The sequence below is a fragment of the Urocampus carinirostris genome, chromosome 6, assembly GCF_059441175.1.
Source record: "Urocampus carinirostris isolate Australia breed hairy pipefish chromosome 6, RoL_Ucar_1.0, whole genome shotgun sequence".
NCBI lineage: Eukaryota > Metazoa > Chordata > Actinopteri > Syngnathiformes > Syngnathidae > Urocampus > Urocampus carinirostris.
Window position 1 is genome coordinate 13254697 of NC_142354.1, and position 25248 is coordinate 13279944.

At 39.0% G+C, this 25248-nt stretch overlaps 1 protein-coding gene across 5 annotated transcripts in view; it reads right to left on the reverse strand.

Moving 5' to 3' along the window:
* cita (citron rho-interacting serine/threonine kinase a) overlaps positions 1-25248 on the reverse strand; it is a 75095-nt gene that overhangs the window by 13820 nt on the left and 36027 nt on the right. The window contains exons 13-39 of one of the 5 annotated variants that reach the window (XM_088337941.1): positions 25015-25134; positions 23657-23827; positions 23519-23572; positions 22866-22919; positions 22565-22705; positions 21328-21453; positions 20907-21002; positions 20683-20799; positions 19652-19761; positions 17713-17887; positions 16082-16279; positions 15122-15175; positions 14777-14974; positions 14475-14668; positions 14259-14394; positions 13951-14055; positions 13680-13820; positions 13414-13521; positions 12556-12751; positions 9394-9555; positions 8842-8865; positions 6996-7133; positions 5668-5848; positions 5479-5570; positions 4387-4491; positions 4125-4294; positions 1581-1625 (exon numbers count right to left, since the gene is read on the reverse strand). In XM_088337941.1, the coding sequence (XP_088194067.1) occupies positions 1581-1625; positions 4125-4294; positions 4387-4491; positions 5479-5570; positions 5668-5848; positions 6996-7133; positions 8842-8865; positions 9394-9555; positions 12556-12751; positions 13414-13521; positions 13680-13820; positions 13951-14055; positions 14259-14394; positions 14475-14668; positions 14777-14974; positions 15122-15175; positions 16082-16279; positions 17713-17887; positions 19652-19761; positions 20683-20799; positions 20907-21002; positions 21328-21453; positions 22565-22705; positions 22866-22919; positions 23519-23572; positions 23657-23827; positions 25015-25134 (3411 nt within the window). Of the gene's footprint in view, positions 1-1580; positions 1626-4124; positions 4295-4386; positions 4492-5478; positions 5571-5667; positions 5849-6995; positions 7134-8841; positions 8866-9393; positions 9556-12555; positions 12752-13413; positions 13522-13679; positions 13821-13950; positions 14056-14258; positions 14395-14474; positions 14669-14776; positions 14975-15121; positions 15176-16081; positions 16280-17712; positions 17888-19651; positions 19762-20682; positions 20800-20906; positions 21003-21327; positions 21457-22564; positions 22706-22865; positions 22920-23518; positions 23573-23656; positions 23828-25014; positions 25135-25248 lie in introns of all 5 variants that reach the window. The other 4 variants (XM_088337946.1, XM_088337944.1, XM_088337942.1 and 1 more) reach the window with 4 other exon arrangements.

A 25248-nucleotide genomic window follows, 5' to 3' on the forward strand; every position in this document is an offset into this window, starting at 1 on the left:
GAGTTAAAAGACAGAGCAACAAATTATTGAGGATTATGGGATTTTAATAAAAAAAAGTTCCAGAAATTGTTTGTAATATTTTTAATCCCTGCAACAATAATAGTAAAAATGAAGCCAAGTTTTGATGAAATTGATGATTGAATGGAAGCAGGACCATCATGCATTGTAATCTGTTGGTTTAAGATCAGGTAATTGTATCATTGTAATTCTGTGCAGTCATTTGAGACATTTTTGTGATTAATAAATTGGACTTGACTTAATCTCCCATCTTTTTTTTGTTTCTGAGCCGCATTTTAATGTGACTCTGTGGAGAAGACCCCAGGTTACGGCATCCCCACCCAGCTTTACAGCATTTTACCCACTACACAACATCAACAACATATTTTGCATGCCAGTTTAGACTCTATGCTGCCAATCTGCTATGGGTCGACTTCATATAAAATTTAGGTCTGCTATTGGGTCATAAAAAAGCGCCAAGTAAACGCTGATACGCTTTTGGTTGTACTCCCTCCGACAACGCCTTTCCCTCTTTTTGTTCAAGTCAGAATATTGTGTGCTCTGAAATGACGTTGCGAGTTATTTTTGTGTACTGTATTTACAGTAATCCCTCGGTTATCGTGGTTCATGGGGACCAAAACCACCCGCAAAAAGTGAAATACCGCGAAGCAGCGACGCCCCTTCAAAAATGCTTAATTTTTTTTTTTTTGGGGGGGGGGGGGAATTATTTTATTAATTTTTTTTTAGACCTGCGAAGCTCTGAACCCGCAAACGTGGAACCACGAAGTAGCGACGCCCCTTCAAAAATGCAAAAAAAAAAAAAGTAGCAAGGTCCCACTGTATTAGCTACAGGTCCCCAAGACGTGCAGTGATGCTAAAGGAAAAAGCAAACATTACTAATTATTATATTTAAGGAAACAAAGCTTGAAATAATAAAGGCATACAAAGAAGGCAACTGCATAGATTCAAAATATGGCCAAACAAAACAACAAACAGGACATTTATAACAAATTTTTTCATTATATGTTTATTCATAATGGTATTTAATCATATGTATGTGTATGACACAATAGTATAATTTACGATATACTATTTAGTTATTTTAATGTTTTTTCAGGGTTACCGGGGATTCAGAACACTTAACCCAAGTACTGTAAGTTTTGTATATTATTTCACCTTACTATCCCCACTTTAGAATGGATTGTTGAGTTATTGTTTTTGTTCCGTTTTTATTTTAATGTTCGAATAAAGTTTTTATTCATTCATTCATTACTGCCTTATCCCGGGGGTCTGCTGTATTTCAAGAAAGAGTTAAAGCAGCACAGCTCTCTTTCAAGCATGCATTGCCCAGCATGCCATTGGCCAAAGATGGAGTGTTCCATTCAAGTTTCAGTCCCATGCATTTTGTATTTCATGTGCATGTTCTCCTACTTAAAATGACGACTATGGGACCATGTATCAGCCTGGTTCCGCTTTATCCTGCACAGAGCAGCACTAGTGTTCTATGCACGGACAGGTACAGCGACCGCATGCTCAGCCAGTTGACTGCTGAAGTCAAGCGTTCGTGCAGCTTTTTACTGTACCTGAACCAGGGGTGATAGGTTCTTCTGTCTTTTAGAAACACCCGCCTACAATGGTCCAAGCGACCGCATTGAATGGGGGACACACACAGCACATCATGACATCAACGAGGGCGATGAAAACACGCATGGGGAAAACGTGGTTGGTGATAACATGCGCCGAGAGAGGAAAAAGAGGTAAGAGGAGAAAAAGAAATGAAGGCACTGGCTGATGTTGTCCATCACACAATCCTGCTACGAGTTGCATGACTTTTTGTAGACATTATTAACAATAGGGTATTCTCTTGATTTTCTGAGTTAATCCATTCCATAAATACCAGTGTTAAGTGAATATCCTTTACTGTGTATAAATTATCCATCTATTTTTTCAATAGCATAACACAATTCATTTGTTTACTTGTGTGCATTACAGTGCACGCACAATTTCCCTCATCTAGTGTATTTTTATGCCGCAAAAGATCCTGGACTTGTAGGACGGTACAAGGGGGATTACCACTTGTGGGCCCCCTTCAAGGTTTTTCTATTTTAGTATTTCCTTGTCTGTATGAAAGTCTCTGATCAAGGAGTGGTGTGATTGCGGACTGTGCAGTCCTTTGAGACATTTTGTGATTAAGTGCTATACAAATACATGTGACTTAACTTGACAGATGCTTGATGGACAAAAACTCTGGCTTTACTCTCTAAAAAAAGCCTAATGCGTATTGGTTGAATTCTACAAGTCACATATTATCGCGGTTGCTGCTGCACCACCTGAGGCTACAGGTCCGTCACGCCATCGACCCTCTGAAATTTGCTTACCACGAGAAGGTGGGAGTGGAGGATACTATAGTATACATGTTACACCGATCCCTCTCTCACCTGGATAGGGCTAAGGGGGCTGTGAGGATTACATTTTTGGACTTCTCCAGTGCCTTTAATACCATACAGCCTTTGCTACTGAGTAGGAAATTGACAGAGATGGAAGTTAGCTCACACCTTGTAGAATGGATTACAGACTACCTGACAGGCAGACCCCAGTATGTGAAACAGGGGGGCTGTACATCGGACACTGTGGTTAGCAGCACAGGATCTCCGCAGGGGACCGTGCTCTCTCCGTTCCTATTCACTCTGTATAAATCGGACTTAAAGTACAACTCTGAGTCCTGCCATGTGCAAAAGTTTGCCGACGACACTGCGATCGTGGGATGTATCAGAAATGGGCAGGAGGAGGAGTACAGGAAATTGATTCAGGACTTTGTCTGATGGAGCGACGCAAACCACCTGCACCTGAACACCACCAAGACCAGGGAGATGGTGGTGGACTTCAAGAGAACTAGAACTCACCCGGTTCCTGTAACCATCAAATGAGAATGTGTAGAATTTGTCCAGACCTACAAATACCTGGGTGTGCAGCTGGACAACAAACTGGACTGGACTGCCAACACAGAAGCTCTATGTAGGAAAGGGCAAAGCCGACTTTACTTCCTCAGAAGGCTGGCCTCCTTCAACATCTGCAAAAAGCTCCTGAAAATATTCTATGAGACAGTTGTGGCAAGCGCCCTCTTCTATGCGACAGCGTGTTGGGGAGGCAGCGTCAAGAAGAAGGATGCCTCTCGTCTCAATAAACTGGCTAGGAAAGCGAGCTCTGTTGTGGGCACAGAGCTGGACAGCCTGACAACAGTAGCTGAGAGACGGGCACTGGAAAAGCTGCGGTCAATCATGGACAATCCATCGCTTCCACTAAACAGCATTATCTCCAGACAGAAGAGCAGTTTAAGCGACAGACTGCTGTCACTGTCTTGTACTACGGACAGACTGAAGAGATCTTTTCTTCCTCATGCCATGAGGCTCTTTAACTCTACCCGGCAGAGTAAAAGCCCACATTAAACAACACCCCCTACATTGCATATTACAGAATTTTATTGCAATATGTATTCTACGCTACAGTGGTCATTTGCACGTCACAATGGGTATTTGTATATTGTATTATTTTTGCTTTATTATTGTATTGTTCTCAGCTCAGGGATGCTGCTGGAAATGTGAATTTCCCTTCGGGGATGAATAAAGTATCTATCTATCTTATCGTTTATCCCCACTTTACAATTGGCATAGTTGTATCAATCACATATAGTGCAAGTCTATGCTTCTGGGAAGACATAGGCGAGATGCAGCAATAGAGCGCACTTCTGGAGCAAAAAAGGTCAGTACTTCATTGATTTTGTGATGGCACATGAATGAAACCATCCTTTATTAAATGTCAAGTTAAATGCAGAAACAACGTCTATTTGCATGGCGTCGCTTGTGCTTGTCCCCTCAGATCGGTTTGCTCACGAACAATGTAAATAAGGTTATTTGATCGTCACTAGACTTGAAAACGATTATTCCAGATTGCTTCAAACAACCGCCAGGAAACAGAAGCGCGTATTCTGATTTAAGTGTAGTCGCTTGTAAAGGGACTCCGTGATTTATCAGTCGAACTTTAATTGAAAACCATTCCGCGATGCACCCAGGACAAGAAAGTCGAACCACAAAATGGCGAGAGAATACTGCAAAATCTTTCACACTTACGGCTTCCGAATCCCCTTTGTCTTTCGATCCACGGCTCCCGGCCACCACCGACTCCAGGACAGCCACCCAGCGCTGTTTGTCTGGGAAACTGGGAGCCATAAAGTACAGACATTGGCCTGGCCAACAAGAGGTGTGGGGATGTGACTCCAGCTTCAGAATGTAAGGAATGTCTGGACAAAAACACCAACAAAATTGTAGTTGACACGTGGCAGAAATGATCCAGGACTGATAGAAGTAATGTGTGCTGGAAATTAGCCATTACCTGACTTTGCAGTGTTGATGAGTTCAGAGGCTCCTACAGCTCCATGGACGGTTACCTCTCCATCAGGTAGACAGAGCTCAAACTCCTCCTCTGCATTTATAGTGTCTAAAAGGGGATGTCACATTGCTTTGGTACTGACTCTAAACTTTCTTTGGGGTAGTGTTTATCCACTTTTCTTGAGCAAAGGCACTTTTTTCATGAAAAAGTCTCGAGACACACAGTTCATAATTGTTTTGATTTTTTGAAGCTGAATTATCATGTTGCCTAAAATGACAGAATCAAGTTGTTCTTATCATTTGTGATGGTCACTGTGGCACAGGGGTTAATACAGGTTATTTATAGTTGTTAATATTTTTGCCCTAATTATGGCTTTTACTATAATTCTTTTTTTTCCAAGTCTTACTATATTTTAATCTATTCTTTTAGTTTTAGTAAAATAACAAAATAATACTTTAAATAAGCAAATATTATCTGCAATTGGAACAAATTTTTTTTTACTTTTTTTTTCTTTAAAGGGAGAGGGCGTGGGATAAAATAGGAAAATGATAGTTAAAATTGGCCAAAATGTTTGCAATATTTTTACATATTTGGTTTATTTCATATTTTGCATTGCAATTTGAAACAGCTGTATCAAACTATATTCAAACCAGTTTTTCTAGAAAAATATTTATACTATTTAAAATGAGCAAAGTATTACATGCCACTGGGGGAAAAAAATCATTTTAACTAGGTTTTAAGGTTTTTTTTAGGGAGAGGTATAAGAAAATAATAATTAAAGTGATCAAAATCACCTGTAAGATTTTTTTTTTCTGTAATGCAACTTTAAACACCGTCAACAAACCAAATTATTAAATATTTTTAGTATATTCATTATTTTTAAAATGGTAATCTGTTCCATCTACTGACAAGGATGAATGTTAGTTACTCAGCTGATCACTTAAAGAAAACAAGGAAACTGAATAATGGCATGCTTTTTTTTTTGCCACCCAGAAAATCTGGCAATATCCTGCGGCACACCAGACACAGTCTCATTGCATACTAGGGTGCCCCGGCACAATGATTGAAAACTGCTTTAGAAGAAAAGATAATAACCTTCTCTGGGCTCCGTCTCATAGGTAGATATCTTGGTTCCATCAAGAACCACGTACTTGGTTTCCCAGCCCTGCTGACCACGCTTGCCATTTCTTTGTAAAATGCAAAAAATACAATATTGATTTCAAAACCTAAAAATACATACATACAGGAATATTACAGAAATATCTGGAAGAGTGATCTATTAACCTCGGCTGCTTCATCCATCCCTCCAGGCGAACATGCCCGCTCGCTTCCTTGACCTGAAGTCCGGGGGAGCTTGCTTTCTCTCGGCATAAAGCCTCAGAGAAGTGAGTGGCGTACTCAGCCGGTAGGCCGCAAGTGGCTGGAAGGCATGGTGAGCATTTGGGATGACACAGGGTATGGCATTCTACAAGGCAAAAAAAAAACAGTTTTTATTACACATCATCGGACATCTTAAAGGTTTAAAAACAAACATTGAAATGGGTGTTTTGTGTTCACTTGAGCCAAGATCAAAATTGCCTCCGTGTCAGAGATCTGAACATTTGTTCATGAATTCATTATGACGTTTATCCTCAAGGACAATTTAGAGACTGGGTCACTAACGTGGTTGAAAAAGCTAGAGCGGATTGATGGATTTTCATTCCTTTCAGAGAGGAACCAGATTTGAGATTCAAGCGTGAAACTCTTACCTCATAATACCATGCAATTGGGGGAGAGAGCTTGGGAGGACCTCATAATTTTGCTCATTTACAGTGTTTTGTTTTATTTATTCTAGGTTTAGTAAAATAATAAATTAAACATTTAAATTTTATTTTCTCAAAAAAATGCTGAATGAGGATAACTGTGATAGCAAAGATGGAAAATAATAGTACAGTAGATTTTTGTAATTTAAATAGAAACCGTGAACCGTGAAATCCAAAAGAAACTTTTTCTGTATTTTTTTAATGAATAGTCTTGCTGTCCAGCACCGATATGAAAAGAAATATTAAAATAAGAAAAATGATTTCATGATTAGTTCTAAGAATTATTTTAGTAAAGAACAAAACATATTCAAATGAGGGATAATATCTGCCATCTTTCATGTCATCAATGTTCTTCTATTTTAAATATGCTCTTTGTTTATTATATAAGAGAAAACTGAAATGTATTTTTTATTTTAATAAAAAAATAAACATGTTGGAAACAAGCATTGAAAATGAGCACATTTATGAATATATATCCTACTTAAAATGTTAAAATTTTCACCAGAGGAACAGAAAATTATTCTAAATATTGATATAACTTACATTATTACCGTTTTTTGTTGTTGCAATTTTCTACCTGTACTTTTGGCAATAACGAAGTAAAAGAATGTTCCCTCCAAAGACAAGTGCAGTTTGCTTCTTTTGGGCAGAGGGGTGTGCTCTCAACATTATCTATGGTAAAGTCTACAATAATTCAATTTTTTTGTCAATAACGACATTTTCAAATACTAATTTAAGGCCTGGTTACAAAACTGAGACAATGCAGTGCATGAGATTCATAAACAATTTAAATGAAACAGAAATAACAACCTAGACAAGTGGCAGCCTGGCGTCCAAAATGAACTGTGTCTAGACAGACGGCACATTTGGCAGCCCTCATGTTGAGGCCCACGGTGAAGCGATGGGGAATGTTATGATGCATCCGCTCCTTTACGCGGCGACCAAATTCTGAAATTTTAAATAGAGAAGGGTTAAACTGAGTGTGAAATTTAGTACCGGCAATATGCAACAAATTTCACATGATTGCTTTTCAGTTGTAGACCGTGAGGATGGACAGTTAAGAAAAACATTTTTTCCTTTTTTTTAATATCTTGTAATTGGATCTTCCGGACTACAAGTCGCTGCGGAGTACAAGTTGCAACAGCCATAAAATTCATAAAAGAGAAGGAAAAATATATACACTGGATATATGTTGGACTGGACTATAAATCACAATTTAGGGAAATATTTGATCAAATCCAATTTTAACAATTTATACTGCATTTTTACGACTATATGGCGCACCTAAAAGGCTTTATTTTTTTCAAAAGTTGACCAAGCGCCTTATAATACAGTGCGCCTTATATAGAGATCAATATTGAGTCACAAGGTCTCGCAACTAAGGCAAACAGCCGCCGACTAGATTTCCCCCCGTAGGCAAAGTAGTTTGCGGTTTATGCTGGGATATATATACACCGATGTTTCATTTTCTAACCAATGTGTTAATCATCATTTGAATCTGTCACTGTTGGCTAAAGTTATTCGGAGGTAAAGGAAGTGGGTCCTTTTTAGCATTTACAGGCTCGCATAGGCTAAAGCGGGGCAAAACAAAGACTGCAGTTGGCTGAAAAAAAAGAATGTGAATCACAAGTTAGGCTGCTCTACTGGAGAAAACATTTTTTACTAGTCGGCATTTGTAAACAGGAATTACGGGGCTAAACAGACAGCTAATAACAAGCGACGTCTATTGATGCAGATGCTTCTCGGCGTATTTTTTCTTTTGTCGGCGTTATTGTGTGTTTTGGAGTGTGAAAATATTTTACACTGTTGGATTTACTACACTCACGGATGTAAGAGGCTTATGGTTGCGTATTATTATTGAACGTGATGGCTGCAAGACGACTTTGGTGAGCTACCCAGGCTATATATTTTCCCAGTATCTTGATTCAGACTGATCTTGATGTTTCTGTGATGAGTCTATTTTTAAATTCAATTTAATACAATTCAAAGTGTTTATTGTCATATGCACAGTAAAGAACCACATTTTCCTGCACAATGAAAAAGATAATAGAAACTAAGAAATGGTTGGCATTTCTTGAATCCCAAGAGTCTAACCTTCCCAATGATATTTGGGAATGACGCATTTCAGTGATAGGTGACATCGTACAGACACCATGTACTTATGTGTCTGAGACACGTATTTGCTTCTTTGCGAGCCGTCGGAATGTTAACAGGTCAATAAGTTTGACTGAACTATCTGACTGTTTTGTTGACGTTCCCACTGTAGCGTCTTATAGTCCGGTGCGCCTTATGTATGGAAAATATATGACGAAAAACATTTTTGGGGGGTGCGCCTTATGATACTACAGTAATTTTTAAAAATGAATAGAAAGGCTGAAAGGAATGCTTACAACAAGTGATAAATATATATTCTTTTTTTTTTTTTTACACATAAGTCGCTCCTGAGTATATTGCACCTGCGGCCAAACTATGAATGAAAAAAAAACCCACAACCTATAGTCTAGAAAAAAGTGTAGGTATGGGCTGATGAAAAACACACTATGCATGCCAATATCAAAGGAATGCATATAGAATGAAACATGGAAACACAAAAACATCATAAGGACGACGCAATTTTGAAGAGACGTAATAGGAGAATGGTTGACTGCTAACTTACTTTCAAAGGTGACCCTTCTCTTTTCTGCAAGAAATAAGAAGAAAGAGACAGAAAGGAGATAGCAGTCTTACTATAGCTAAGTGAAAGTGAAACACGCACATAGTGAGGCCTGATCACATAGGAATTGATCAAGGTGAAACTTGCTGTCATGGGGGCAAGTCTTCATAACTCATAAGGACACGTGAGAAAGAAATCAGTTGAAGCAGATTGGTTTGAGAGGGACTATTTACCCTGCTTATTTGAATTAACGTATTTGTTAGTAAATGTGCTCTTCTATAAAATTCATTTCCTTGTGAAACAGGCAAAATTGGATGGATAAAATCAAAGCTACCATCAGAACTGAAACAAAACCTCTCAATCTTTTCCCTCTTTTTTTCATTGATTTGGTTCATGTTTCAGATTCATGTGGTCCAGGGCATATTTATCCATCTTAATTTAGGACTTCAGACACAGGAAACAAAACCGGACAAACAAAGGTACATTTTATTGACAGACCTGAGTGCCACTACATCATAAATAAATCATAGTCTTTTAGGATTCAGTGCGTGTCACCTTCAGGTGTGGAAGTCTCCTTGGAGCGAGTGGAGGGGTTAAGAAGCCCACAAGGGTTGGGTTGATGCTCAGGGGACTTCACAATAGCAGACATGAGGATTTGATGGCGAGCCTGGGCTGGTGTGGAAGTAGCCATGTGCTCCTGCGCTTTAAAATGTGCAGCTGCATGGGAAAATAAAAAGGCAGTGTTATAAGAGAATTGTTTGAAAAAAATAACCTACAAAAGAAATCTGTATCTATAGAACAGGAGTCAGGAACCTATGGCTCACGAGCCATATATGGCTCTTTTCATGAGTACAAATGGCGCGGAGATAAAGTATGCGTGTGCAGACTTCATTCTTTACATAACATATCTAACTAGCGCATAGGCAAGTGCACTGCGCACATTGCTGGCATAGCGCTATTAGTGAAAATAGTTGCGTAAAATTTATAAAGCGCATACTCTCAACAACATTTTACAGTCAAGGCGTCATACCAACAGACTCCATTTTGGCTGGAAATCGCGAAAAAAAATATTTAGCTGGAAGCGTATTTAACAATTTAGGTTCACTGTTGAGACATATAATCAGTGTTCTTGTTTGCCCATCCCTGCGTCCTAGACGCATAATTTTTGCTGGGGACGCATTGTGTCAAATCAATGTGCGTCCCCGGCACGCAACTTTTTTGACACCAAATTGTAATTATTACCCAATTACTTTTTTTTTTTAACAAAGATTTACCGCACTCCAAACTTTTCGACCAGCTCGGTGGCCTTGGGGGGGTAGGGCGCCCGCCCCGAGACTGGGAGGTCGCTGGTTCAAGCCTCGACCGGGTCATACCTAAGACTTACAACATTGGTACTCATTGCCTCCCTGCTTGGCGCTCGGTATTAGGGGTTGGAATTGGGGGGTTTGGTCACCTAATGACTCCCAACACATCAGTTGGGTTGAGCGAGGGGGCTGGGAACCCCCTCTTCTGTATCAATCTCCCAGAAAGAGTCAGAAAAGACTCTAGCCACCTCCCACTAGGGGGATATGGCTCCGGTACATTTTATATATATATATATATATATATATATATATATATATATATATATATATATATATATATGTATGTAACGGGTGTAATAATAACTTTTGTTTTATTGAAATTCCTGCTGAAATATGTGTATAGTTTTTGGTAAATGTCCTGCAATGCTGAGTCCAACAGTGCCATCTGCTGGTATGGGGTGGGGTTTGGTTTTGGCTTCTAACATGTGACCAGGAGGCGGGGTTTGTTGTTAGTCTTATCAGAGAGAACTACAAAGAGATCAAAGAGATCAGACCCAGCAGAAAAAGCTAATGTTGTGACTCATCCATTTGCAGAAACTGTAATAATAAAAACCTCATCATCCAGTCCAGCGTGAATGTGGATCTTTGGTGGGACACGTACACCGCGGTTACATTGGTGCCGTGACCGGTGACTTCTATCAAACTCGCCGAACCGAGGACTGTCCTACCAGCCACATCAACTTACAGTATTTGAAATTTTAGTTACATGAGCGATATTGTTTAGCTCATTACAGTGCATACATATATAAACTTTTCATCAGGCATATCCGCCATTGTTGTTTTGGTCTCGTGCCAAACTCGGCAAACGAGATCTCATTGCTTCGAGATGACGTCATTGTTTTGGTGGTTGTCGATTGAAAGAGAAGTATGCCTCCGAAAAAACAGTTGGTATTAAGTGCAAATCAACAAAAATTGGAAATTTCTTCAGTGTCGGTAATAAGTCGAAACATAATACAGAAAGTGGTAACAATGGCAATAATTCCGGCACGAAAAAAACAGTGGAGAAATTCTTCAGAAGAACGCGACGGCAAGGAAAACACGTGTTTTGAAGCGAACGATTCGACGAAAGATAATAAACGAAACAATACTACTGACAAGAAAAGGACTTTTCTGCCAAAATGGACTAAATTATATTCCTAGTAACGCTATGAGGAGGATGATAATGGAGGCTACATGTTCTGTAATGCGTGCACCCAGCGTGACAAAAAAAACTGGATTGCATAAATCATTTCGCAATACAAACTTTCAGAAAAGCACATTGGATCGGCACAACGACATGAAAACCACTAATTAGATATGGAAATTCCGTTGCTACCATTGGACCTTGAGAAGGCATTACAACTATGGCAGGACAGCAAACCACGAAGAATATTTGAAGTGAAAAATCTGAAGTGATATAATCTGCGTGAATATACAGACTAATATTTCAGCAATATTATTTTGTATAATGTACAATATTTTTGTGAACCGAAAAATCTGAAGTGATAACTGCTTTGTATTACTAATTAACTGATGGTTAAAACTGAATGAATATATAGATTTATATATTTATTCATATATTTGTCGCCAATTTACAATTTCAACCCCGATAACACTAAATTTTGGGGACATGAAATGAAATGAAATGATCTGCATTTATATAGCGCTTTTCAAGTCAATGACTTCCCAAAGCGCTTTACATTGTGCTTCACATTTCCCAATAGCGGCCGTGATGTGTGCAGCCATGTAAGGCGCTAACCTGCTTATTGGGGGTAATTGAGGGTTCAATGTCTTACCCAAGGACACTTCGACATGTAACACGGACAAGCCGGGATTCGAACTGGGATCCCTTAATCCTAAAACGATCGCTCTACCTCCTGAGCTACTGCCGCCCATTCATTTCATTTCATTTCATTTCATTTGGTGAGCGGTAGGGATGGGAGGGGCTATGCACACAGTGCAATTCTGTCTGCGCAGCGCTGTCTGCACCAAAAGTAAATACGTCAGTATTCTATTTGCAGTGTTTTGTGACATTCTTACAAAGGGCTCTGCTTGCATCTTGTTTTGAAACCATTATTTATGAAAAAAGGTCAAAATTAGCCTCGAAAGTAATTGCGGGAGGGGACAAGTTCATTGTTTATTTGGCTCTGGCATTATTCTTATTTCATAAATGTCACACAGTGAAATAAAAATGCGCTGAAAAGTTTGATTTTGTCTTTAGAGCGGGCTTGACGGTTTTGCTGAAATATGTCATAAAATACATGGTTTGGCTCTTAAAAAACAAACAAAAAAACAATCAAAATATTTTGTTTTAAGGCTCTTTGGTTTAAAAAGGTTCCCGACCCCTGCTTAAAGACTGTATATACAGACATACCCTCTTCTCTTAGTGATCGCAGTTCTATTCTCATCTTCTGAAGCGCTTCTTCCAGTTCTCCGCACCTTGAGCGCTCCTTTTCCAAAGCAACCTTCATGTCACTGTACTGTAAGGGAATTGCTGGTTGCGGTTGTGGAGTCAATGCCCCGTTAGTTGTCGTACCAACATCTTCGCGCCGGCGTCCAAAAATACCCTGCTGCAATCAAGAAAATAAAGACATGATTTTGTTACCATGGACAGGGTTCGTACACCTTTTTCATGGCCAAATTCAAGCACTTTTCAAGCACTTAAAAGGCCAAGTTTTTCCAGTACCTTCAATGGACAAAATCCAGCACCAATCAAAATAACGATTTCCGTTGTTGCTGCTAGCAAATACTTTGTGCTATTTTGAACCGTTCCTAGCTATGATCTTTTGTTGTCAATAGACTGCTATAAACTGAAATCTGCCTCAACAATGCTCAGGGATCAGAATGGAGATTTTCATTTTCAGCTGAAATAGCCAGGGTCCAGGAATAAATACTGCAAGATAAATTCAAATGCAGTTCAGTCCCTGCAGCTTGAGCAACAATGCGGCCAATTTTTCTAACGGCCGCCAGGGTGCGCCAGAGCAATAAAGGAAGGAGTGAGACAGTCGGATTTTGAATTTGTTTGCTACGCAAGAGAAAAAGTGAAAAAGTCGGAATGCCTTTGGGGTTCAAAAACAGCGGAAATCCGCGGATCCGCGGAAAATTCTGATCCCTGAATGCTTGTGCAGCTTGGCTTCGTCACAAATGTTTACAAACACAGAGAGGCTCAAAAGGTCTTGGGTAATAATTTAGTTCAATACGGAAGACAAAAAAAGAAAGAATTTGTGCTGACCTTCTTTTTCTTGCTGGGCTGGTCCATCTTAGCCTGGAGAAAATCGATGAGTTTGGTCTGCTGTGAGATGGTCCCCTCCATCTTCACCTTCTCATGGGAATAAACAGCCTGCAAAATAAAGCAGCATTTTAAACCTCTTCGAGGACAGAAATGAGAGCATTTTTCTTTTTTACGCCGGCATTTTAAATCTCTCAGGAAGCAGATAACAGACATTAAAATTCCCCTGACAGCATCTCATTCGATTGGCAAGATATTGCACCGAGCACCTGTATATTCTCCAGTTGATATTCCAAATCAGTCCTCTCAGTCTTAAGCATATCGGTTTGATCTAGTGCATCCTGTAGACCTTGAGTCAGTCGGAAAATGTGTTTTTTTTGGAGGTCCATCTGTTGTTGCAGCTTCCCTTGCTGTGAAAACACACACGATAATATAAGTGTGTCTGGCTCAATTTCTTTTATCAACAGTCTGTGCCCAGAAATTCCAATCATATGTTTGATTTGTGTGAGGAATATCTTTATAATCCAATTGACTTTCTACCTCTTCCATCAGCCTTTGTTTCAACTCCCTCTCAGTCTCCAATTTCTGCTGCAAGCTGCGAGCGTTCATTTCTAGCATGGCGTGCTTCTTCTCCAGATCGTTGAGCTGTGCAAACGAGAGAACGCACGCATGATCAGCACTGGTAAAATTTGGAAGCAACATTGGAAAATGACTGTATTTATATATGTTTTATCTATAAAGAGCTCAAGGGAGATTCAAAAACGTACTAACCCCTGTCATTTTGTCTTAGCTTGCGATCCCCCCATCCCGGGGATGTACTGCATATAAATGCTGATGTGAGAACTTACAGTATCAGACAAACTTTCAGCTTTGAGTCTCTGCTCCTTCAGGGCCTGCTGCAGTGCCATTATCTCCGCCTTGTGTTCTTTGACAGCGAGTTCCACTGCCTGGCGGGATTCTGTGCTGCGCTGGTCGGCCCGTAATCTGGGAAAATGGCACCAGCAAGAATATTAATGACGTGGATTTCGTTCTAAATAGGTGCAGGATTATTCCGACATTATTACCGGTTCTGCTTTTCATTGTCTAACATTCGCTGCAGTTCCCTGGTTCTTCTTTCGGCTTGGCTCTTTTCATCTTCCAAGGCACCTCTCCAGTTTTCCCACTGCCGCTCCTTCTCAAGCAGCTCGTCATTAAGGGATTCTAGCTCCACCACTTGCTCCTCAAGCATGCTACATGTAGTCTTTAGGGTCTCAATATTCTAGGAATGTAAAAAAAAAGTTTTGGTTCGGGACATTTTCATTAGATATATTTTACATCGATGCTTTGAGAAAATATGAAATAAAGTCCATAAATGTGGCAACACTACTTGTTTTTGATTGTTGAGATGCATTTCCCGGTCCGCCACCTCTCGCCTGAGCCGGTCTACCTCCTGGCTCAGCTGCAGTTGGTCTTCCCTCTCGTCCGATGCTTCGTCTAATTGCTTGGAGAGGTAGAAGTTCTGGCGGTTCAGCTCGGCATTTTCCTGACTCAGCTGGGTCAGTTGCTCTTCCAGGTCAGTAATCACCTGGAAAAGTGCAGGAGGATTGTGGAGTGAATAAATGACTACTAATATTCCTAGGAAGAATAATCTACAGAATGTTTCAAGTAAGTAAAGATATTGAATTGAATAAAATAACAAGTGTCCATTTCTTATCTATAAAAATGCACTTACGGAACAGCTTTCTCTTAAGGCATCAAACTTTTGTTGAATTTCATCTCTGTGATTCTGCAAGAAGATGTAAATAAAACTGAAATGGGAATTGCAAGTTGAACATTAGTTGAGTTTGTTTGTACTGTGCAGATGTTAAATGTAGTATTCTCCTTTTTATATATCCAGTACATATTTTATTGTATTCCGTTTTAAACTTTTATGAATAGCCTGTACCCCAAGGTTGATTCAGGGGCCGCTTCTTCACCAGGGCCATCACGACCCTAAACGAGCGCACAAAACTGTAAAAACATGTTTTGCGACTCAAATTTGGGTTGTTTTCTTTTTTGTTGTTACTACTAAATGTTATTGCATGAAACTGAGAAATAATACCGTATCTATTTATTTGGGGGATTTTTACTGCTGCTAAATGTTATTGCACTTATCTTAATTATTGACACTATTGTCACAATGAACTATTTTTTCTTTATTAAACACTGCACTATTATTATAACTTAGGACAATCTCTAAGCACTATATTGTAAATAATTACCTAAAGTGGGGAGTTATGGACGGCAGTGTAGCAGCTACAGGCTCTTTATTTTTTATTATAACCAGCCACTTTATTAAAAGTACAATGAACTTGCTTGTGTTTTTGCTTTTTTTTTAATCTCCTTACAGTTTCACCTCTTCCGAATTACTTTGCTGTTCAACAGAATTTCCTTTAAACACTTATTCCTTTTTTTTTTGTTTTACTGGATTTTAAAAAACATAACACTTACATTTCATGTATTTATCATTTTGTATTGTACCTTTTTTAGCAAGTCACTGCAAAGTAAACTATCTTTTTTTTCTCCAATATTTTATCTTCGGTTTTCGGTCAAGGGTTTCACATTTTTGTTTTTTTGTCACAAATTTTTAATCCGGTGCATCCCTAATGATCGTAAAAGTGAGTATATTCTTGAAGAGCGTTCGACATCTTACCCTCAAAGCGGTGATCTCCTCTTCAGCCTCAGCAGTGGTTTCCTCTAACTCAGTCTTGGCTTGCTGCAGCTGGCTCTCCAAGGCAAGGCGAGCCGCCTGCAGACTGCTTATCTGGGACTCGCGCTCCTGCAGGGAGAGGGTCAACTCTGACACCTGCCTCTTGATCTCCAGCTTTTCCTCCTCATGCTCTAAGCCCATCTGGAAAGGCAACAAGACGTGGGTTAATTTGTTGCAGCAACACAGTAACCTGAAAAAGGAATCCATTTGCATACAATTATCATTGTCAGTTCTTGTAATTGGTACACAGCACCAGATGGTAGATTTGTGTACAGCAATACACAAGTAAATCTTTTTTTAAGTAATTTAGGATAATAGAGTGATAACATTTTCAGCTACACAATTGGAAACAGAAATTTTAATTTACTGAGCAATTCAAATGCATCGTTTCCATGCCTGGAGACAAACGAACAACCCTGTACACAGTCAGCGAATTTTCAGATTAAAAGGGCGAAATTGGAGTGACATCATTATGTAAATAGACCTTGTTTCCATATTTAACTTTGCAAAATTAATGTCAAAATAGACCAAGAAAAGAAAATATTTGCTCAAAAATATTTTTCATTACAGTGTTCCCCCTGTTTACAAGATGTGATTGACACGGTAGTCAAAAGCAAAGACTTACAGTATATCCGGATGGATACAACTGTGCCATCCACTACATGTATATGGAGACAGGAGGGGCTTATTTGCCATGGGGGACGGAAAATAAAATGGAAATCAACCAATACACACAAGGCTTTTTGAGCAAGTAAGGTGGAGTTTGTCCAATAGTGCTTTGGTGCAAAAAATATCCCTAATGAGGGAAACTGCACATGTGCACAAGATATCGGATTACTCTTAATGCGAATACATGCACAAGCAATCCCAAAATAAAATGTCAAACCTAGCCATTGGAACCCTAGTACTACCAGTTGGACTAAGACCTTAATCGGATTATTATGCGCGCTACATGGCTTAACATTATTGGAATATCAGCGAAATGTAGTTCCAATCGGATTATTGCCTGAATGTAAATGTTACCAATGGAAGTTTTTTTTTACTGTCCCCTGTCAAAGAAAATTATTTACATTGAATTTTTGAGCAAAGCATTTTTAGTCATGTTTATTTGTATAGCCTTTATGCTCAGTCACAAAGGTTGCACAAAACTGTCCTTATTTTTCCGCATGTTCAGTATGTGTAGTTTGAAACAAACCACTGCATTTGTTTGTGCTGTATGTAAGTGGAGCAGAAAAGTCACCAATTACTATCACACTTTGCACCATTTCTCGGAAGAAATAAAATTGAGAATGACGAAAAGCCACCCTTGGCAAACATTGTTTGGGGTCATGAAGTGATCCCCTCCTAAAAAAGTGCAATGGAATGAAAAATCAGAACAGAGCTTTTCTTCCAAAATTGCAGTCTGACTGTATATTAATTGATCTAAAAAGCCAACAAGCTCAGTGGCCGATCAACAGGCTTAATCCTCTTTGTGGACACTAATACTGTAATGCAATGCTACACTGAGAGCCAGCTAAAAAGCATTACTAAATCCTGAGCGGAATATTTTGTTGCCGTGTCTCTTTCGGGCTCACCTCCCGCAGCCTACTTTCCAGCTCTAATAGACGGGCCCTCTTGGTCTGCTCTTGCTGACTGATTTTCTCCAAATGCTCCTCCAGTTTGGCGTTTTGAGCCTCCAGTTTGCCAGCCTGAGACTCCAAATAGAATTTTTGCTGTCGCAGCTCTGAGATCATCTCCTCTTGGGCTTTCCTGAGTCAAACACAATAAAAATGATTTTAATCTGGAGCCCATTCTTTATTCCACAAGCATGGTATAGCGCAGGGGCCAGAAACCTTTTTGACCCAAAGAGCCATAATTGCAAATGTATTTCTTTTTTTTGGGAGAGAGCCATAACATATATTTTAGGACAAAATTCAGCAAGGCCGCCATATCTGCTTTACAGACAAAACCTACATTTTCAGCGCAAATTATTTGACTGTATAAGGTTAGACAATTTGATCAAGTTTATGAAATAATATTAATAATGCCAGAATATGCGTCCTATATCAACATAACAGGATACCACTTTAAACTTGTCTCCCTCCAGCACTAACTTGAATTCGTTAAGGCTTCTTTTAAACTCATTTTTTCCCATAATTAATAGTTTAAAACTAGTTACAAGTGGAGCTCTCTTTTGTGAAAATGTCACAAACAACTGCAAATGAAAAGTTCACGGAGGTATTTCCATTCTGTGCAATGGGCGCGTGTGAGAAGCATTCTATGTGTACAGAGATCCGCTTAGCCTTCCCACTCTTATGAATTGCTGCCCTTGTCATGTCACAGAGCAGTTACCAATAATTAAAAATGAGGAGGCAATTAAAGCAACAAAATCTACAAAGGGCGTGGCAATCTTCCCAAGTGAAACTTTTAAAATCAGTTTTCATTTTAATTCGCCCTTTCCTGCAACCTCTGCATCCACCCGCTACTCTACTGGATCAGCTCAAGTCACATCAAAACAAAGGTAAATACAATTTCATTTATTTCCTTACATGTAATGTTTATGCAATAATGATGTTGTGTAATCCTATGCATAAAAGCATATTCACATAAGTAATACTCACTATATACTCACGGTTCCCACAGCTTAAGGCAAGTTAAATTTAAGACTTTTTAATGCCTTTTAAAACCAAACTCAGGATCAGGTCAAAAAAGGAACCCTAACTTTGAAACACACGAAACAAAGAAAACACAAATATTTCTTGCACACAATACATTGTGCCTCATACACATTACCTGGCCCAGCTTTTAGCCATGCCGAAAAAAGTTTGTCAGACCGCCACTTCTCATTAAATTGAAAATTTCCCATGGTCAAAAGTAAACGTCTCTGTCCGAAGTTGCTATGTTAATTGTGGGTAGACCTAAGACATGCGTCGGTTCCGAAAGGCTCGACTTGAACTACATAACCGCTTTGACACTTCCGTTATTGTGGTCACACAAATTGCTGAATTATTAAAAAAGGTCAATTGATAAATGTTACTAAATCTTTTTAGGTTAAACAAACATTTTTAAGACTTTCGAAATTTTGATTTAAGACATGTAAATGCCAATTAAGACCTTATTAGTAGAATAATAAATCAAAAACCTTTTAAGACGTTTCAAGGATCTGCAGGAACCTTGTTGGTTATTTTAATGTTTTATCTGTGGTACTGGAGTTCCCAAAGCATTAACTAATTACCATATGTTTCTATCCCCCACTATAAGGCAATTTAACTTTGCATTCCTTACCTCAGAAAAGATCAATAGTGTATTTCTCGGGATCAACTGTACAGTACTACAATTTAAACTATTAAAAAATTATCTAAAGATTAAAAGAGGTTGAGTTTTATTATTTTTATATGAGTAATGCCGCCTCATTAAAAGGATGCATCAATCACGGTGAGCAATAATGAAGCCAAAGAATGCAGGAGACGGCGCCAGTGTGGGTGGGGACCCTGACGAAAGCTTCACATGGGCAAAAGGTCTCGTTAAACTCACATATTCTTCTGGGTGTAGATGCTACTGTTCGCAGCCAGCTTGTTAGCCTCTGACAGCTCCGCAATGCGCTGCTCCAGGTTCTTCATCTTTGAATCCATAGCATTAATGGTCTTCAGGAAGAGCGGAGACACAATGGTACAAAAGCCATTAAAAAAAAAAAAACTTGACAGGCAAGCACAATATATTTTGAAGACACTTTTTGAAGGGGTGGGGGTGTTGAGGGAGGACAGAAGGTTTCACTCTAATCAAATCCTCTTAACTTCCATTTCGAGGTGTTGCGAATATTCTCCTGTCAATGGCGGAAGATGGAAAGCTTCTTAACTGCTTCAATACCACCACATTAACCAGATTAGGGCTTCAGCTCAGACTTTACATTGCAAAACTATGAAGAGGACAATTTAATCACTCTTCGAAGCTGTCTCTCCCAAAACTACTGTGACGAATCGTGTGCAGTATTAATCCATGAATTGTTAACTTTCATGTATAAACTTCTAAAATGTATTTTAGGGATGATTTATTTTTGCTTGGCTGGCAAACAATATGGGCTGTCCCTCAACCTAGTGTCCAAAGACAACTTGGCTTGGCTCCAGCAACCACCGCAACCCCCGTGAGGACCAGGAAATGATGAAAGGATAGATAGCTTTAATTTTTTATTATTACAGTACTTTATCCCTGGGGTCACCAGCTGTATTTAAGTTTTTTTAAGGGTTAAAATGGGCTGAGTCAACCACTAAAAGATCTGACTTGTATAAGGACACTATCAAGTCAATTATAAGCTAGTTTAAAAATAATTTGGGAATAATTTGTCAGGTATGGAAAGAAGCTGATCATGGCAAGAGTTCTCATGACAGATAGATATCACATTTCCTATGAAAATCGCAATGACCCATCACTAGTGAGTCATTTTCAAAACAGGTCCGCTGGCTACTCAGTTTTCTTAGGGAGCTACCTGGTGCCCACAGGGAACTTATACCAATATAAAGAGTGAATTCAAAGCCGTTTTTAAAGTGACAATCTTTATTTACTCTTACCGCTTTCTGCTCGCTGATAAGTTTGCTGTTCTCTCTGGACTCCTCCTCCTGCTGTGCTCTTTTGGCCTCAAGGCTCTCCTTGTCAGCTAGATCCACCTTCATTTGGGCTTCCAGAACCTTGATTACAAATTCAGTTTACTTCAAATTTAAGTCATCAAGGGCTTCCTCTCCAGGTTTATCCTTGAGAAAATACAACTTAAGGAAAACTTATTTATACTTTGTACCTTAATTTTGTCTTCATAAAGCCTTTCCTTTTGGACAAGCTGAGTTTCCATCCTTTGTGCAGTAGATTGGGCATCCCGAAGGTGGTCTTCTAATTCCTGCAAAGAAAAACAATAGCATTTTCACAACTGTAAAAAATAACTGAATGTGCAAAACTACGAAAGCAATCAAGCCACAAACAGTATGGAAAAACTTGCGTTAAAAAGTTGTAACTCCACAAAGCGGTTGTAGCTGCGCCTGTTCATGCTGTGACTGACTAAAATCCTGTACAACCTTGAAAACCGGCCATTTATGAGAACTGACCTAGGCAGCGTGTGCAGAGTGCAAGTATGAACTCTCTGTGAGACGCAACGTAGATAACCAAAGATGAGCAGTGGGTAGCGGCGAAGAGTATTAAGGAAGTCTTATCTGTAGGACGCTCACCAGGATCTTTTCAGCCATCTGCTGGATCTGCTGGGATTTGGTCTGAATGTCGTCTTTCAGCTTATTCTCCCTGCGCTCCACCATCTCCAGCCTCTTGACTTGGTTCTCCAGGGTCTTTCTGCCCTCCTGCTTACACACAAAAAAACAACAAAGTGAGCCATACAAAATAGTGAATATTTACAAAGAAGCACACAAGTCGGAATAAAATGAAATTGCAGTCCTACGGACGATAGTTTCGGGCCCCTGCCTTAAAATAAAGGTTTAATTGTAGTGCGTGCTGCAGAGTTTGATTAAGATGCTAACTTGTTATGCATGGCAAGAAATTGTGACCAATTAAAAAAAAATGCAATAACAATTATAAAATGTGCTGGTAAAATTATTTTTACAGCAATATGCACGTTCAGTCTGCAATGTGCTTTAAACACAATATTTGGTTGGAGCGAAATAGAGAGTGTGAAATTGAGAAAAATCAGGAAATTAATGTACGTATGCCCCGCTATATGACTGGCTAGCTATTTCCTGGTTAAGCCGCTGCCATAAACACATATATAAACCACAGACTACAATTTTCAACAAATTAAATAATTGGAACGGCAAAATGTAATCGCGAAAAAATTAATCCAAATCAAAACGCGGAACGAGCACGCCAGGATATCGTCACTGCTGTTGAACTGTAGCTTAAAGGACAGATGATGCACCATGTACATTACTTCCGGTGATTTTCTGCCTTTGAGTTTGTAAGTTTGTAAGACATGTTTAACCTGCTTGACCTAGGTTATAAAATACAATTTCACTTTATTTTCCTATGCTGTGTCGTCATATGCGACAGAAGTCTGGCTTTTCCCATGAAGATCCATACAAAATATAAAGTTGCAATAAATTATTTTACAAGAAGCCACAGATTATGTGAAAAATTCCATTCATGTTCAGAAAGTTACAGGTTAACGACTATTAATAGTGTTGGATTTTTTTTAACTAACACATTTTGTTTCTAAAGTCTATTTGCCGTTTTGAACAATTATTTGTTTGTTTGTATTTATTTGTAGCATTTATTATTTTCTTATTTATTGTTTATATTGTTGTTTCTTGTTAGATTTTATTTTGTGTAGAAAAAAAATATTTGGATAAAGCTGAACACCTCTTTTTTGGAAAACCCGATGTGGCCCAACCTTAACCAAACCCTAGCTGTCATGGCCCCCCAGTAAATTAAGTGTGTAACCCCTGTCCTAAGTGGTACCTCGGTCTCTCGCAGGCGTCGCTTGAGCGTATCACTAGAGTCGGTTTTGCCTCGCAAACGTTCCAAGTCACGCTCCAGACGTTCTTTGGCCTGCCTGACATTCTGCAGCAGTTCTGTGGCTTCCGTGCTGGCTTTCACGGCCTAAGGGAAGTCATGATGTTAGAAGCAATTTAGTACAGCGCAAGACAGTCTTGTCTAACAATGATATGCAATTGCATTTTTTTGTTTGTTAAAAAAATTCTATCTCACATCATCTGTCATGAAAAGAGGACCAAATTACTGTTATTAATTATTAATGTACCTTTGACAATTTGTCCTGGAGCTCTTGGATTTTTACTTGCTGCTCTGCATTTGTCTTAAAAAAACCACAGACAAATATGTATAAATACAATAAACAATAAAGTTACAACAATACAAAATGATGAATAACTGATCGTTAAATTACTAGGCGCCAATTTTAAGTGTTTAATTTAATAAATTATCATCAACAATTCTAAAAAGGCCTTGAAAGTTATTCAAATAAATCCAGCCAATCGACTTTGGGGAACGAAGGGACTGAATGGCACACACAAAGTATGTGTTTACAAATAAAAAATACTCAACTTTAATAAGTTAGCCCTGTAGTGTTAGCATGTAAAAAAAATAGTCCAGCTAGCAGCTAAAGAAAAAATTGAAAGCACAAGCTCTTGAGAAAATGTTTTGTTGGTAAAGGATTGTTGTAAAATAAAATATAAGCAACTGTGTCGTGCACAAACTCGCCCCAAGTGAAGGCCAGCTTCACATGGCTCTACTCACATTTGAGGATATGTCATCACATTAATGTTTTTTTTAAGTCTTTTTTTTTTTCTTTTAACCAAAACTGAAAATGCATTTCTAGTCATTTTCGGCAGAATAAAATTCTGAGGTGAAAATTAGGTGCATCCCTTCTTTAAACGCATTTGGATATTACATTACCTTTTCAAGTTTGGAAAGAAGCTCCTCTACTTCTGCCTTCCCTTGCTCTTTAGCCTGTGAAAAAAAATGATTCAGGACAAAAATAATCAAATTTCAAACTCAAAGCAAGAGAATTAGCAATTGTGTGCCATACCGCACCTTCTGAATCCGTTGCTGGTACTCCACAGCCTTGCGTTTGAGATCCTCACCAGTTTGTCTTGAATCCCTTAGTTCTGACTCATAGAGGTCACTACGGCGGCGTGCAGCGGACAGGTCCTCTTCCAGCTGCCTGATGGTCACTTGCATCTCCTCCAGCTGGGCATGGTACTCCTGAGACAACAACCACATTTTATCTGTTAGTATACATGAACTCATTTATTAGCTATTATGTATTTTCTCATGTATTCAATTTTGACTAGAGAGGGGCACTTATCAAGTTTGACCTCTTCCTGTTCGGGCAATCGGTTTCAAGGTGTAACAATTTTTAAAATAATATTGTCGGTTAAACGACATTTTATACAATATGCTTGTCGAGATATTAGAAATATTGCTTCCCCCACATCTGCGAGGCTGGACGTGACGTCAATTGAACAAGTGTGTGATACCACTCCTTGTCTAAATCAAGCTTAAATGTCTGTTATGGTTGTCCGAGATTGAACAAAAAGCCCTGGAAGAGAGGCCAAGCTGACCACCTTTCTCTCATGATTAATAATAATTTTTTAAATCAACAGTTGAACCCCTCGCACAGGATTGTGCCATTGGCCCATCTTTGATGAAGCCAAAGAATATATGCCTACATACACGATGCAAGTATAGCTCTGTACATACAAATACTGCAACAAACACTGTATTAAATTAATTAATTTTAGAAAGGAGACAATTCGAATCTACTGCAGCGCACAAAATGATTCTGATTTAGAGTGCAAACTTTGAATTGGAAGGTGACTCACCAAAGGCCCTTACATTATACTTTATTTGAAAAGTGATGAATTTGGAGACTCCCGCATGAAAACAAGTAAGCTGCTATCCCGCTCGTCAAAGATGTGCTGAATGCAGTGAGGGATAAATGCTGCAGTGCACTGCAGCAATGATTGTTCATCCCCATAAAACAATATATATTTAAAATAAACTTAACATTGGAAAAGCTGACAACATTTCACATAATAATATCTTTCACTAAGTTTTTAGGGGCTGTATTCAACAGAAACATGGTGTTTAACATTCAGATTTGACACTACACATGGATTCAGGGTCAGCAAGCATCGCAATTCATATCAAAGTATCCCTTTTTGTAGCAGAGCTGCCATCAAGCAGAGAGGACCTTTTGACTGCAGCAGAAAAGGGGATGCGTGAGAGACAAGCTGCACCACTGTACCGTTACATTACTTATTATAATGAAAAGGCTAAATACACAATATTGATGGATGGCGAATGGATGGGAGATGAAGAGATAGATATATAGACAGACACAGACAGATATGATTCGACAAAAAAGATGACGTAAGCCGTCCACATACTTGCTCTTTAATTTCCTGCAGCTTGTTGCTTTGCTCACGGATGTCGTGCAGCAGCTGCATGGCTTTGTCGTCTTCTCTAGAGACTTCCACGCGCGCCTCCTCGAGGCTTCGCTTTAGGCTCTGCAAAAACAGCATACGCAAGAATCAAGACACAAGGTAATGTTTATTTGGTGTATCCACTTTTAGAAAGGGAGGTTCAGTTAATGTTTGCTTTCACCCCTCCATTTTGGAACA